The sequence below is a fragment of the Pseudophryne corroboree genome, chromosome 7 (genome assembly GCF_028390025.1).
Source record: "Pseudophryne corroboree isolate aPseCor3 chromosome 7, aPseCor3.hap2, whole genome shotgun sequence".
Taxonomy (NCBI): domain Eukaryota; kingdom Metazoa; phylum Chordata; class Amphibia; order Anura; family Myobatrachidae; genus Pseudophryne; species Pseudophryne corroboree.
Genome location: NC_086450.1, coordinates 419,405,530 through 419,421,867, shown reverse-complemented (window position 1 = coordinate 419,421,867; position 16,338 = coordinate 419,405,530). Strand labels below are relative to the sequence as shown.

General features: G+C 48.6%; 1 protein-coding gene across 1 annotated transcript in view; it reads right to left on the bottom strand.

Annotated features, from left to right (window-relative positions):
* TRAP1 (TNF receptor associated protein 1) overlaps nt 1–15,767 on the bottom strand; it is a 57,408-nt gene extending 41,641 nt beyond the window's left edge. The window contains exon 1 of the mRNA XM_063934799.1: nt 15,503–15,767. Within this exon, the coding sequence (XP_063790869.1) occupies nt 15,503–15,602 (100 nt within the window). The 5' untranslated portion in view covers nt 15,603–15,767. The remainder of the gene's footprint in view (nt 1–15,502) is intronic.
* Between the last annotated feature and the right edge of the window lie 571 nt (nt 15,768–16,338).

Below are 16,338 nucleotides of genomic sequence, written 5' to 3'. Positions count from 1 at the left end.
TTAAATTTGAAGTCCTTGAACACATACATAAAAAAATTCAAGTTCAAGATGGAATCGCTCAGGGCGGTTATTGCAAGCCTGGACGAGGGGGATTACATGGTATCCCTGGACATCAAGGATGCTTACCTGCATGTCCCCATTTACAATTCTCACCAGGAGTACCTCAGATTTGTGGTACAGGATTGCCATTACCAATTCCAGACGCTGCCGTTTGTGAACTCTCCACGGCACCGAGGGTATTTACCAAGGTTATGGCGGAAATGATGATACTCCTTCGAAAAAAGGGAGTCTTAATTATCCCATACTTGGACGATCTCCTAATAAAGGCACGATCCAAGGAACAGTTGTTAGTGGGAGTAGCACTATCTCAGGAAGTGCTGAGCCAGCACGGTTGGATTCTGAATATCCCAAAGTCACAGCTGGTCCCCACGACACGTCTAATGTTCCTGGGAATGATTCTGGACACGGCCCAGAAAAAAGTGTTTCTCCCGGAGGAGAAAGCCAGGGAGTTGTCTTCTCTAGTCAGAGACCTCCTAAAACCAAAACAGGTATCGGTGCATCACTGCACGCGGGTCCTGGGAAAGATGGTAGCTTCTTACGAAGCAATTCCATTCGGCAGGTTCCATGCCAGAATTTTTCAGTGGGACCTGTTGGACAAGTGGTCCGGATCGCATCTTCAGATGCATCGTTTAATAACCCTGTCTCCACGAACCAGGGTGTCTCTTCTGTGGTGGCTGCACAGTGCTCATCTTCTGGAGGGCCGCAGATTCGGCATACAGGACTGGGTCCTGGTAACCACGGATGCCAGCCTACGAGGCTGGGGGGCAGTCACAAAGGGAAGAAATTTCCAAGGACTATGGTCAAGTCAGGAGACTGCCCTTCACATAAATATTCTGGAACTAAGGGCCATTTACAATGCCCTAAGTCAAGCAAAATCCCTGCTCCTACACCAGCCGGTGCTGATCCAGTCAGACAACATCACGGCAGTCGCCCATGTGAATCGACAGGGCGGCACAAGAAGCAGGACGGCGATGGCAGAAGCCACAAAAATTCTCCGATGGGCGGAGAATCATGTACTAGCACTGTCAGCAGTGTTCATCCCGGGAGTGGACAACTGGGAAGCAGACTTTCTCAGCAGGCACGACCTCCACCCGGGAGAGTGGGGACTTCATCCAGAAGTCTTCCAAATGATTGTAAATCAATGGGGTCGTCCACAGGTGGACATGATGGCGTCCCGCCTAAACAAAAAACTAGAGAAGTATTGCGCCAGGTCAAGAGACCCTCAGGCGATAGCGGTGGACGCCCTAGTGACACCATGGGTGTACCGGTCAGTGTATGTGTTCCCTCCTCTACCTCTCATACCAAAGGTACTGAGAATAATAAGAAAGCGAGGAGTAAACACAATTCTCGTGGTTCCGGATTGGCCAAGAAGAGCGTGGTACCCGGAACTTCAAGAGATGATCTCAGAGGACCCTTGGTCCCTGCCGCTCAGACAGGACCTGCTACAGCAGGGCCCCTGTCTGTTCCAAGACTTACCGCGGCTGCGTTTGACGGCATGGCGGTTGAACGCCGGATCCTGAAGGAAAAGGGCATTCCGGAGGAAGTCATTCCTACGCTTATTAAAGCCAGGAAAGATGTTACGGCAAAGCATTATCACCGCATATGGCGGAAATATGTTGCATGGTGCGAGGCCAAAAAGGCCTCAACAGAGGAATTTCAACTGGGTCGATTTCTGCATTTCCTGCAAGCAGGAGTGAATATGGGCCTAAAACTAGGCTCCATTAAAGTACAGATCTCGGCTCTGTCGATTTTCTTTCAAAAAGAACTAGCTTCAGTACCTGAAGTTCAGACATTTGTGAAAGGAGTGCTGCATATTCAGCCCCCATTTGTGCCTCCTATGGCACCTTGGGATCTCAACGTGATGTTGAATTTCTTGAAATCACATTGGTTTGAGCCACTAAAAACCGTGGATCTGAAATATCTCACGTGGAAAGTGGTCATGTTATTGGCCCTGGCTTCAGCTAGGCGAGTGTCAGAATTGGCGGCTTTATCATGTAAAAGCCCTTATCTGATTTTCCATATGGATAGGGCAGAATTGAGGACTCGTCCCCAGTTTCTCCCTAAGGTGGTGTCAGCGTTTCACCTGAACCAGCCTATTGTGGTGCCTGCGGCTACTAAGGATTTGGAGGACTCCAAGTTGCTAGACGTTGTCAGGGCCCTGAAAATATATGTTTCCAGGACGGCTGGAGTCAGAAAATCTGACTCGCTGTTTATCCTATATGCACCCAACAAGCTGGGTGCTCCTGCTTCTAAGCAGACTATTGCTCGTTGGATTTGTAGTACAATTCAGCTTGCACATACTGTGGCAGGCCTGCCACAGCCAAAATCTGTCAATGCCCATTCCACAAGGAAGGTGGGCTCATCTTGGGCGGCTGCCCGAGGGGTCTCGGCTTTACAACTTTGCCGAGCAGCTACTTGGTCAGGGGCAAACACGTTTGCAAAAATAAGAATTTACTTACCGATAATTCTATTTCTCGGAGTCCGTAGTGGATGCTGGGGTTCCTGAAAGGACCATGGGGGAATAGCGGCTCCGCAGGAGACAGGGCACAAAAGTAAAGCTTTCCGATCAGGTGGTGTGCACTGGCTCCTCCCCCTATGACCCTCCTCCAGACTCCAGTTAGATACTGTGCCCGGACGAGCGTACACAATAAGGGAGGAATTTTGAATCCCGGGTAAGACTCATACCAGCCACACCAATCACACTGTACAACCTGTGATCTGAACCCAGTTAACAGTATGATAACAGGGGAGCCTCTGAAAAGATGGCTCACAATAACAATAACCCGATTTAGTTAGCAATAACTATGTACAAGTATTGCAGATAATCCGCACTTGGGATGGGCGCCCAGCATCCACTACGGACTCCGAGAAATAGAATTATCGGTAAGTAAATTCTTATTTTCTCTATCGTCCTAGTGGATGCTGGGGTTCCTGAAAGGACCATGGGGATTATACCAAAGCTCCCAAACGGGCGGGAGAGTGCGGATGACTCTGCAGCGCCGAATGAGAGAACTCCAGGTCCTCTTTTGCCAGGGTATCAAATTTGTAGAATTTTACAAACGTGTTCTCCCCCGACCACGTAGCTGCTCGGCAGAGTTGTAATGCCGAGACCCCTCGGGCAGCCGCCCAAGATGAGCCCACCGTCCTTGTGGAATGGGCTTTAACAGATTTAGGCTGTGGCAGGCCTGCCACAGAATGTGCAAGTTGAATTGTGCTACCAATCCAACGAGCAATCGACTGCTTAAAAGCAGGAGCACCCAGCTTGTTGGGTGCATACAGGATAAACAGCAAGTCAGATTTCCTGACTCCAGCCGACCTGGAAACTATATTTTCAGGGCCCTGACAACATCCAGCAACTTGGAGTCCTCCAAGTCCCTAGTAGCCGCAGGTACCACAATAAGCTGGTTCAGGTGAAATGCTGACACCACCTTAAGGAGAAACTGGGGACGAGTCCGCAGCTTTGCTCTGTCCGAATGGACAATCAGATATGGCTATGTGAGTCAAAGCCTTCAAATCTGACACTCGCCTGGCCGCGGCCAGGACCAACAGCATGGCCACTTTCCATGTGAGATATATCAAATCCACAGATTTGAGTTGTTTTAAACCAATGTGATTTTAGGAATCCCAAAACTACGTTGAGATCTCCCAGTGCCACTGGAGACATCAAAGGGGGGTTGTATATGCAGTACTCCCTTAACAAACTTCTGGACTTCAGGAACTGAAGCCAATTTCTTTTCTGGAAGAAAATCGACAAGTCGAAATTTGAACCTTAATGGACCCCAATTTGAGACCCATAGACACTCCTGTTTGCAGGAAATGTAGGAATTAACCTAGTTGAAATTCTTCCGTGGAGCCTTCCTGGCCTCACACCATGGAACATATTTTCACCTAAGCGGTGATAATGTTGTGCGGTCACCTCCTTCCTGGCTCTGACCAGGGTAGGGATGACCTCTTCCGGAATGCCTTTTTCCCTTAGGATCCGGCGTTCACCCGCCCTGGCGTCAACGCAGCTGCGGTAAATCTTGGAACAGACATGATTCTTGCTGAATCAAGACCCTTCTTAGTATCTCTTGAAGTTCCGGGTACCAAGTCCTTCTTGGCCAAACCGGAGCCACGAGTATAGTTCTTACTCCTCTCCTTCCTATCATTCTCAATACACTGGGTATGAAAGGCAGAGGATGGAACACATACACCGACTGGTACACCCACGGTGTTACCAGAGCGTCCCAGCTATTGCCTGAGTGTCTCTTGACCTGGCGCTTCATGTGGGACGCCATCATGACCACCTTTGGTCTTTCCCAACGGTTTACAATCATGTGGAAACTTCCAGATTAAGTTCCCACTTTTCCGGGTGGAATTCATACATGCTGAGGAAATCTTCCCAGTTGTCCACTCCCGGAATGAACACTGCTGACAGTGTTATCACATGATTTTTCGCCCAGCGAAAAATCCTTGCTATCATTGCCCTCCTGCTTCTTGTGTCGCCCCGTCTGTTAACGTGGGCGACTGGTATGATGATGTCCTACTGGATCAGCACCGGTTGACTTTGAAGCAGAGGTCTTCCTAGGCTCAGAGCATTGTAAATTGCCCTTAGCTCCAGTATAGTCATGTGGAGAGAAGTCTCCAGACTTTACCACACTTCCTTGGAAATTTCTTCCCTGTGTGACTGCTCCCCAGCCTCTCAGGCTGGCATCCGTGGTCACCAGAACACAGTCCTGAATGCTGAACGTGCTGCCCTCTAGAAGATGAGCACTCTGCAGCCCCCACAGAAGAGACACCCTTGTCCTTGGAGACAGGATTAACCGCTGATGCATCTGAAGATGCGATCCGGACCATTCGTCCCGCAAATCCCCCTGAAAATTTTTTTTTGCGTGAGATCTGCCGAATGGAATCGCTTCGTAAGAAGCCACCATTTTTCCCAGGACTCCTGTGCATTGATGCACTGATACCTGGTCTGGTTTTAGGAGGTTTCTGACTAGTTCGGATAACTCCCTGGCTTTCTCCTCCAGGAGAAAACCTTTTTCTGGACTATGCCCAGAATCATTCCTAGGAACAGCAGACGTATCGTCGGAAAACGGCTGCGATATTTGGAATATTTAAAATCCACTCGTGCTGTCGTAGAACTACTTTAGATAGTGCTCTTCCGACGTCCATTCTTTTCTTTGAAGAATCATCTTTTCGGCCATTACCCTGGTAAAGGCCCGGGGTGCCGTGGATACTTCAACGGCAGCGTCTGAAACTGATATTGACAGTTCTGTACCACGAACCAGAGGTATCCTTGTTGAGAAGGACAAATTTGGACATGGAGGTAATCCTTGATGTCCAGGGACACCATATAGTCCCCTTTTTTGGTTCGCTATCACTGCTCTGAGTGATTCCATCTTGATTTGAACCTTTTTATGTAAGTGTTCAAAGATTCAGATTTAGACTACGTCTCACCAAGCCGTCTGGCTTCAGTATCACAATATAGTGTGGAAGACTAATACCCTTTTCCTTGTTGTAGGAGGGGTACTTTGATTATCACCTGCTGGAAATACAGCTTGTGAATCTTTTCCAATACTGCCTCCCTGTCGGAGGAAGCCGTTGGTAAAGCAGACTTCAGGAACCTGCGAGGAAAAGATGTCTCGACTCTCCAATCTGTACCCCTGGGATAATACTTGTACGATCTAGGGGTCAACTTGCGAGTGATCCCACTGCGCGCTGAGACTCTTGAGACTACCCCCCCCACCTCACCTGAGTCCGCTTGCACGGCCCCAGCGTCATGCTGAGGACTTGGCAGACGTGGTGGAGGGCTTCCTTTCCTGGGAAGGGGCTGCCCGCTGCAGTCTACTTCCCTTACCTCTATGTCTGGGCAGATATGACTGGCCTTTTGCCCGTTTGCCTCATGGAAACGGAAAGATTGAGGCTGAAAAGACGGTGTCTTTTTCTGCTGAGATGTAACTTGGGGTAAAAAGGTTGGATTTCCCAGCTGTTGCCGTGGTCCCCAGGTCCGATGGACCGACCCCAACTAACTCCTTTCCTTTATACGGCAATACTTCCATGTGCCGTATGGGATCTGTATCACCTGACCACTGTCGTGTCCATGACATCTTCTGGGAGATATGGACAACGCACTTATCTTGATGCCAGAGTGCAAATATCCCTCTGTGCATCTTGCGTACATATATATAGAATGCATCCTATTAAATGCTCTATATCAATAATATATTTTCAGTCAGGGAATCCGACCAAGCCAACCCAGCACTGCATCGCCAGGCTGATGGCGATCGCTGGTCGCAGTATAACCACCGTATGTGTGTATATACTTTTTAGGATATTTTTCCAGCTTCCTATCAGCTGGCTCCTTGAGGGCGGCCGTATCTGGAGACGGTAACGCCACTTGATAAGCGTGTGAGCGCCTTATCCACCCTAAGGGGTGTTTCCCAACGCGCCCTAACTTCTGGCGGGAAAGGGTATAACGCCAATATTTGCTATCGGGGTAATCCCACGCTTCATCACACACTTCATTTTATTTTATCTGATTCAGGAAAAACTACAGGTAGTTTTTTCACTCCCACATAATACCCTTTTTTGTGGTACTTGTAGTATCAGAAATATGTAACACCTCCTTCATTGCCCTTAACGTGTGGCCCTAATGAGAAATACGTTTGTTTATTCACCGTCGACACTGGATTCAGTGTCCGTGTCTGTGTCGACCGACTGAGGTAAATGGGCGTTTTTAAAGCCCCTGACGGTGTTTCTGAGACGCCTGGACCGGTACTAATTGTTTGTCGGCCGTCTCATGTCGTCAACCGACCTTGCAGCGTGTTGACCTTCTCACGTAATTCTCTCAATAAGCCACCCATTTCGGTGTCGACTCCCTAGAGAGTGACATCCCCATTACAGGCAATTGCTCCGCCTCCTCACCAACATCGTCCTCATACATGTCGACACACACGTACCGACACACAGCACACACACCGGGAATGCTCTGACAGAGGACAGGACCCCATTAGCCCTTTGGAGAGACAGAGGGAGAGTTTGCCAGCACACACCAAAAACGCTATAATATATATAGGGACAACCTTATATAAGTGTTTCTCCCTTATAGCATCTTTATATATATATTAATATCGCCAATTAATGCCCCCCCTCTCTGTTTTAACCCTGTTTCTGTAGTGCAGTGCAGGGGAGAGCCTGGGAGCCTTCTCTCCAGCCTTTCTGTGAGAGAAAATGGCGCTGTGTGCTGAGGAGATAGGCCCCGCCCCTTTTTCGGCGGCCTCGTCTCCCGCTCTTCAACGGATTATGGCAGGGGTTAAATATCTCCATATAGCCTCTGGGGGCTATATGTGAGGTATTTTTAGCCAATAATAAGAATTTACTTACCGATAATTCTATTTCTCGGAGTCCGTAGTGGATGCTGGGGTTCCTGAAAGGACCATGGGGAATAGCGGCTCCGCAGGAGACAGGGCACAAAAGTAAAGCTTTCCGATCAGGTGGTGTGCACTGGCTCCTCCCCCTATGACCCTCCTCCAGACTCCAGTTAGATACTGTGCCCGGACGAGCGTACACAATAAGGGAGGAATTTTGAATCCCGGGTAAGACTCATACCAGCCACACCAATCACACTGTACAACCTGTGATCTGAACCCAGTTAACAGTATGATAACAGGGGAGCCTCTGAAAAGATGGCTCACAATAACACTAACCCGATTTAGTTAGCAATAACTATGTACAAGTATTGCAGATAATCCGCACTTGGGATGGGCGCCCAGCATCCACTACGGACTCCGAGAAATAGAATTATCGGTAAGTAAATTCTTATTTTCTCTATCGTCCTAGTGGATGCTGGGGTTCCTGAAAGGACCATGGGGATTATACCAAAGCTCCCAAACGGGCGGGAGAGTGCGGATGACTCTGCAGCACCGAATGAGAGAACTCCAGGTCCTCTTTTGCCAGGGTATCAAATTTGTAGAATTTTACAAACGTGTTCTCCCCTGACCACGTAGCTGCTCGGCAGAGTTGTAATGCCGAGACCCCTCGGGCAGCCGCCCAAGATGAGCCCACCTTCCTTGTGGAATGGGCATTTACATATTTTTTGCTGTGGCAAGCCTGCCACAGAATGTGCAAGCTGAATTGTACTACAAATCCAACGAGCAATAGTCTGCTTAGAAGCAGGAGCACCCAGCTTGTTGGGTGCACACAGGATAAACAGCAAGTCAGATTTCCTGACTCCAGCCGACCTGGAAACTATATTTTCAAGGCCCTGACAACATCCAGCAACTTGGAGTCCTCCAAGTCCCTAGTAGCCGCAGGTACCACAATAAGCTGGTTCAGGTGAAATGCTGACACCACCTTAGGGAGAAACTGGGGACGAGTCCACAGCTTTGCTCTGTCCGAATGGACAATCAGATATGGCTTTATGAGATAAAGCCGCCAATTCTGACACTCGCCTGGCCGAGGCCAGGACCAACAGCATGGTCACTTTCCATGTGAGATATATCAAATCCACAGATTTGAGTTGTTTAAACCAATGTGATTTTAGGAATCCCAAACTACGTTGAGATCGCCCAGTGCCACTGGAGACATCAAAAGGGGGTTGTATATGCAGTACTCCCTTAACAACTTCTGGACTTCAGGAACTGAAGCCAATTTCTTTCTGGAAGAAAATCGACCGGTCGAAATTTGAACCTTAATGGACCCCAATTTGAGACCCATATACACTCCTGTTTGCAGGAAATGTAGGAATTAACCTAGTTGAAATTCTTCCGTGGAGCCTTCCTGGCCTCACACCATGGAACATATTTTCACCTAAGCGGTGATAATGTTGTGCGGTCACCTCCTTCCTGGTTCTGACCAGGGTAGGGATGACCTCTTCCGGAATGCCTTTTTCCCTTAGGATCCGGCGTTCACCCGCCCTGGCGTCAACGCAGCTGCGGTAAGTCATGGAACAGACATGATTCTTGCTGAATCAAGATCCTTTCTAGTATCTCTTGAAGTTCCGGGTACCAAGTTCTTCTTGGCCAAACCGGAGCCACGAGTATAGTTCTTACTCCTCTCCTTCCTATCATTCTCCATACACTGGGTATGAAAGGCAGAGGAGGGAACACATACACCGACTGGTACACCCACGGTGTTACCAGAGCGTCCCAGCTATTGCCTGAGGGTCTCTAGACCTGGCGCTTCATGTGAGACGCCATCATAACCACCTTTGGTCTTTCCCAACGGTTTACAAACATGTGGAAACTTCCAGATGAAGTTCCCACTTTTCCGGGTGGAATTCATTCATGCTGAGGAAATCTTCCTAGTTGTCCACTCCCGGAATGAACACTGCTGACAGTGTTATCACATGATCTTTCGCCCAGCGAAGAATCCTTGCTGTCATTGCCCTCCTGCTTCTTGTGCCGCCCCGTCTGTTTACGTGGGCGACTGCCATGATGATGTCCTACTGGATCAGCACCGGTTGACTTTGAAGCAGAGTTCTTCCTAGGCTCAGAGCATCGTACATTGCCCTTAGCTCCAGTATATTCATGTGGAGAGAAATCTCCAGACTTGACCACACTTCCTTGGAAATTTCTTCCCTGTGTGACTGTTCCCCAGCCTCTCAGGCTGGCATCCGTGGTCACCAGAACACAGTCCTGAATGGTGAATGTGCTGTCCTCTAGAAGATGAGCACTCTGCAGCCCCCACAGAAGAGACACCCTTGTCCTTGGAGACAGGGTTATCCGCTGATGCATCTGAAGATGCGATCCGGACCATTCGTCCAGCAAATCCCCCTGAAAAGTTTTTGCGTGAGATCTGCCGAATGGAATCGCTTCGTAAGAAGCCACCATTTTTCCCAGGACTCCTGTGCATTGATGCACTGATACTTGGCCTGGTTTTAGGAGGTTTCTGACTAGGTCGGATAACTCCCTGGCTTTCCCCTCCAGGAGAAATACCTCTTTCTGGACTATGCCCAGAATCATTCCTAGGAACAGCAGACGTATCATCGTAAAACAGCTGCGATTTTTGGAATATTTAGAATCCACTCGTGCTGTCGTAGAACTACTTTAGATAGTTCTTTTCCGACCTCCAACTGTTCTCTGGAAACTTGCCCCTTTCAGGATATCGTCCAAGTAAGGGATAATTAAGATGCCTTTCTTCTTTTAAGGATCATCTTTTCGGCCATTACCTTGGTAAAGGCCCGGGGTGCCGTGGATAATTCAACGGCAGCGTCTGAAACTGATATTGACAGTTCTGTATCACGAACCAGAGGTACCCTTGTTGAGAAGGGCAAATTTGGACATGGAGGTAATCCTTGATGTCCAGGGACACCATATAGTCCCCTTTTTTCCGGTTCTCTATCACTGCTTTGAGTGACTCCATCTTGATTTGAACCTTTTTATGTAAGTGTTCAAAGATTTCAGATTTAGACTATGTCTCACCAAGCCTTCTGGCTTCAGTACCACAATATAGTGTGGAAGACTAATACCCTTTTCCTTGTTGTAGGAGGGGTACTTTGATTATCACCTGCTGGAAATACAGCTTGTGAATTTTTTTCCAATACTGCCTCCCTGTCGGAGGGAGCCGTTGGTAAAGCAGGCTTCAGGAACCTGCGAGGAAAAAATGTCTCGACTCTCCAATCTGTACCCCTGGGATAATACTTGTACGATCTAGGGGTCAACTTGCGAGTGATCCCACTGCGCGCTGAGACTCTTGAGACTACCCCCCCACTGGTGGAGGGCTTCTTTTCCTGGGAAGGGGCTGCCTGCTGCAGTCTACTTCCCTTTCCTCTATGTCTGGGCAGATATGACTGGCCTTTTGCCCGCTTGCCCACATGGGAACGGAAGGATTGAGGCTGAAAAGACAGTGTCTTTTTCTGCTGAGATGTAACTTGGGGTAAAAAGGTTGGATTTCCCAGCTGTAGCCGTGGCCCCCAGGTCCGATGGACCGACCCCAAATAACTCCTTCCCTTTATACGGCAATACTTCCATGTGCCGTATGGGATCTGTATCACCTGACCACTGTCGTGTCCATGACATCTTCTGGGAGATATGGACAACGCACTTATCTTGATGCCAGAGTGCAAATATCCCTCTGTGCATCTCGCATACAGTATATATAGAATGCATCCTATTAAATGCTCTATATCAATAAAATATTTTTAGTCAGGGAATTCGACCAAGCCAACCCAGCACTGCATCTCCAGGCTGATGGCGATCGCTGGTCGCAGTATAACCACCGTATGTGTGTATATACTTTTTAGGATATTTTTCCAGCTGCCTATCAGCTGGCTCCTTGAGGGCGGCCGTATCTGGAGACGGTAACGCCACTTGATAAGCGTGTGAGCGCCTTATCCACCCTAAGGGGTGTTTCCCAACGCGCCCTAACTTCTGGCGGGAAAGGGTATAACGCCAATATTTGCTATCGGGGTAAACCCACGCATCATCACACACTTCATTTTATTTTATCTGATTCAGGAAAAACTACAGGTAGTTTTTTCACTTCCACATAATACCCATCTTTTGTGGTACTTGTAGTATCAGAAATATGTAACACCTCCTTCATTGCCCTTAACGTGTGGCCCTAATGAGGAATACGTTTGTTTATTCACCGTCGACACTGGATTCAGTGTCCGTGTCTGTGTCGACCGACTGAGGTAAATGGGCGTTTTTTTAAAAACCCCTGACGGTGTTTCTGAGACGCCTGGACCGGTACTAATTGTTTGTCGGCCGTCTCATGTCGTCAACCGACCTTGCAGCGTGTTGACATTCTCACGTAATTCCCTAAATAAGCCATCCATTCCGGTGTCGACTCCCTAGAGAGTGACATCACCCTTACAGGCAATTTCTCCGCCTCCTCCAACATCGTCCTCATACATGTCGACACACACGTACCGACACACAGCACACACACCTGGAATGCTCTGACAGAGGACAGGACCCACTAGCCCTTTGGAGAGACAGAGGGAGAGTTTGCCAGCACACACCAAAAAAACGCTATAATTACATAGGGACAACCTTATAAAAGTGTTTCTCCCTAATAGCATCTTTATATATATATTTATATCGCCAATTAGTGCCCCCCCTCTCTGTTTAAACCCTGTTTCTGTAGTGCAGTGCAGGGGAGAGCCTGGGAGCCTTCTCTCCAGCCTTTCTGTGAGAGAAAATGGCGCTGTGTGCTGAGGAGATAGGCCCCGCCCCTTTTCCGGCGGGCTCGTCTCCCGCTCTTTAGTGAAGTTTGGCAGGGGTTAAATATCTCCATATAGCCTCTGGGGGCTATATGTGAGGTATTTTTAGCCAGTATATAGGTTTACATTTGCCTCCCAGGGCGCCCCCCCCCAGCGCCCTGCACCCTCAGTGACTGCGTGTGAAGTGTGCTGAGAGGAAAATGGCGCACAGCTGCAGTGCTGTGCGCTACCTTTAGAAGACTGCAAGGGTCTTCAGCCGCCGATTCTGGACCTCTTCTTACTTCAGCATCTGCAAGGGGGCCGGCGGCGCGGCTCCGGTGACCATCCAGGCTGTACCTGTGATCGTCCCTCTGGAGCTGATGTCCAGTAGCCAAGAAGCCAATCCATCCTGCACGCAGGTGAGTTCACTTCTTCTCCCCTCTGTCCCTCGTTGCAGTGATCCTGTTGCCAGCAGGACTCACTGTAAAATAAAAAACCTAAGCTAAACTTTCTCTAAGCAGCTCTTTAGGAGAGCCACCTAGAATTGCACCCTTCTCGGCCGGGCACAAAAATCTAACTGGAGTCTGGAGGAGGGTCATAGGGGGAGGAGCCAGTGCACACCACCTGATCGGAAAGCTTTACTTTTGTGCCCTGTCTCCTGCGGAGCCGCTATTCCCCATGGTCCTTTCAGGAACCCCAGCATCCACTAGGACGATAGAGAAATATAGGTTTTCATTTGCCTCCCAGGGCGCCCCCCCCCCCAGCGCCCTGCACCCTCAGTGACTGCGTGTGAAGTGTGCTGAGAGGAAAATGGCGCACAGCTGCAGTGCTGTGCGCTACCTTTAGAAGACTGCAAGAGTCTTCTGCCGCCGATTCTGGACCTCTTCTTACTTCAGCATCTGCAAGGGGGCCGGCGGCGCGGCTCCGGTGACCATCCAGGCTGTACCTGTGATCGTCCCTCTGGAGCGGATGTCCAGTAGCCAAGAAGCCAATCCATCCTGCACGCAGGTGAGTTCACTTCTTCTCCCCTCAGTCCCTCGTTGCAGTGATCCTGTTGCCAGCAGGACTCACTGTAAAATAAAAAACCTAAGCTAAACTTTTTCTAAGCAGCTCTTTAGGAGAGCCACCTAGATTGCACCCTTCTCGGCCGGGCACAAAAATCTAACTGGAGTCTGGAGGAGGGTCATAGGGGGAGGAGCCAGTGCACACCACCTGATCGGAAAGCTTTACTTTTGTGCCCTGTCTCCTGCGGAGCCGCTATTCCCCCATGGTCCTTTCAGGAACCCCAGCATCCACTAGGACGATAGAGAAATTCTATAAATTTGATACCCTGGCTGAGGAGGACCTGGAGTTCTCTCATTCGGTGCTGCAGAGTCATCCGCACTCTCCCGCCCGTTTGGGAGCTTTGGTATAATCCCCATGGTCCTTACGGAGTTCCCAGCATCCACTAGGACGTTAGAGAAAATAAGAATTTACTCACTGGTAATTCTATTTCTCGTAGTCCGTAGTGGATGCTGGGCGCCCATCCCAAGTGCGGTCTATCTGCAATACTTGTACATAGTTATTGTTAACTAAATCGGGTTATTGTTGAGCCATCTGTTGAGAGGCTCTATTGTTTCATACTGTTAACTGTGTTTCATATCACGAGTTGTTCGGTGTGATTGGTGTGGCTGGTATGAGTCTTACCCGGGATTCAAAATCCTTCCTTATTGTGTACGCTCGTCCGGGCACAGTACCTAACTGAGGCTTGGAGGAGGGTCATAGTGGGAGGAGCCAGTGCACACCAGGTAGTCTAAGATCTTTCTAGAGTGCCCAGCCTCCTTCGGAGCCCGCTATTCCCCATGGTCCTTACGGAGTTCCCAGCATCCACTACGGACTACGAGAAATAGAATTACCGGTGAGTAAATTCTTATTATTAACACTTCTATCTTTTAAGGCATTCTTACTTTGCAGCAAATTTTCCACACCTGCCTAAAACTTTTGCACAGTACCGTATTATTAGATATTTAGTGCCAAACCATGTGTATACATGTTTAGCCATCTGTAACATGGTCTTAGATATGTTACCATTGTGATATCTTTGGTGATTTTTTTTTATGGAAAAAAAAACTGTCCTGCTTCTCATATTTATTGATGATCAAGAGGGTTAGTAAAAAATGATTTGTCTGACAGTGAAACGCGACATTGACCCTTAGGTCACAATGGGGTCGATTCAATTCGGCAACTTATGAATAGCGCCGGGAATTAGCTCCCGACGCTATTCAATTCAGATCCAGTTACGTCGGTGATGGCCCGTTCTCGCCGACTAAACAGGTTGAATTGTCGGGAGAACGGGCATTCTCCGACTTAACTCCCCGGCGCGAGGCTGATTCCCGACAGAATCAGCCTCGCGCCGCCCGCGAGGCAGCACTTTTGTCGGGTTTCTTCTCTAATCCCCCGGGGATGAGAGAAGAATTCCCGACAATTGCGGGTAACTAGCAGCTGAATTGAATAGCGTCGGGAGCTAATTCCCGGCGCTATTCATAAGTTGCCGAATTGAATCGACCCCAATATATTGAGGAACATTTGTCTAACAAAGAACACAGCTGAAATTGGCATAAGAGAGCATTAGGGTGAGTATGTAATGATGATCGGTCAGGCAGCGCCAATTCAATTAGGGACAAATAGTGGCTGATACCGGCAATGTGGCGGGTATCACCCCTAAACTGTGCAGGGGTGTGTATTAAAATACACTATTTAAGGGCTCCTGTATGTGCCACATTGGAGACCCCCAATCACGGGCATTGCCCCTAGTTGAATCACCCCAACACTGAAAGAAAAAAGTAATTCATTTGGAAAACTGAAGTAATATTTAGATCTGTACACATTTAAATTTTAGTACATTCCACTGAGGACTAGTGATATAGAAGCCGGGATCACAGCTATATTTCCATAGCTACGGTTATTCCCAAAATCTACTAGACACTGGACATTAGCACTGGGAGGTCTTTCCTTGTATATACAGAAAGAAGGCTGTGTGCCAGAATCACTATGGTGTAATAGCGCTGACCTTGTCCTGACTGTGTGTGTGACTGTGTGGGGGTATAAGTCTGTGTTACATGCACTGACAGGGTGTACACTGTGTAACCACAGCAATAAATAAATATATATATATATATATATATATATATACCAACACGTATATCTATATATCATAGATCAATAGAGAGCCTTTTACATGACACAGATATCTGTGTGCCCCACGTGGAGGATATGTGAGGGCATGAAAGTGACATGTGACGTCAGAGCGGCCAGGCGTGACATCACCAGACTCACCGCTCAGGCTCCTCCCTGTCAGAGGCGCCGCAGCTCGGGCTCTCAGCAGCAGCAGACCCCGGCTCAGGGCTCCCCTCAGCAGCAAGGATGCAGCAGCCATGTTCTCTGCTCTCCGGCTCCTGTCTGCTGTGTGTGACTGGTCTGACGCTCAATCCGTGCGCCCCGGCCTTGGCTGACGTCAGGAGAGGGTGTGACCCGGCTGTGAAACCTTGAATCTAGCTAGCATCTACCGAATGGCAATGTCACCCCTGGGCCTGCCTGAGACTGAGTTCCTGGCCAGCAGGGACTGGCTGCCTCACTGCTGCAAACTCTCTAGCTGTTGTGGAACTGCAAGTCCCAGCAGCTGATGATGAAGTAGCAGGAGTTGTGGAGTATTTGTATTGTATTATTACATCTGCCATATGTCTAATAAAGTCCATCCCATGTAGTAACCCTTTGCGTAAAATACAGCTGGCGCGTTTTTGAGAATCTTGTGACAAAACAGGGTGCCCTGTACTAGATAAGTCATCAGACCTGATGATGGTGACTGAAGTGTAAAGGGTTAAAGAAGAAAGAATGAAAGCGTGTAACAATAAAAGTAAAGCTAGGTACACACTATGCGTAATATATTATGCGGGATGGACAAAGATGGTGGAATACGATCCGCCGGACTTCGCAGTGACATCGCATCGGTACTAATTGCATATGCACTAAGATATGCAATTAGTTTTGCAAAGGATGCACTAAAAGAAAAAATAAGATTTTACTCACGTAGTGGATGCTGGGAACTCCGTAAGGACCATGGGGAATAGCGGCTCCGCAGGAGACTGGGCACAACTAAGAAAGATTTAGGACTA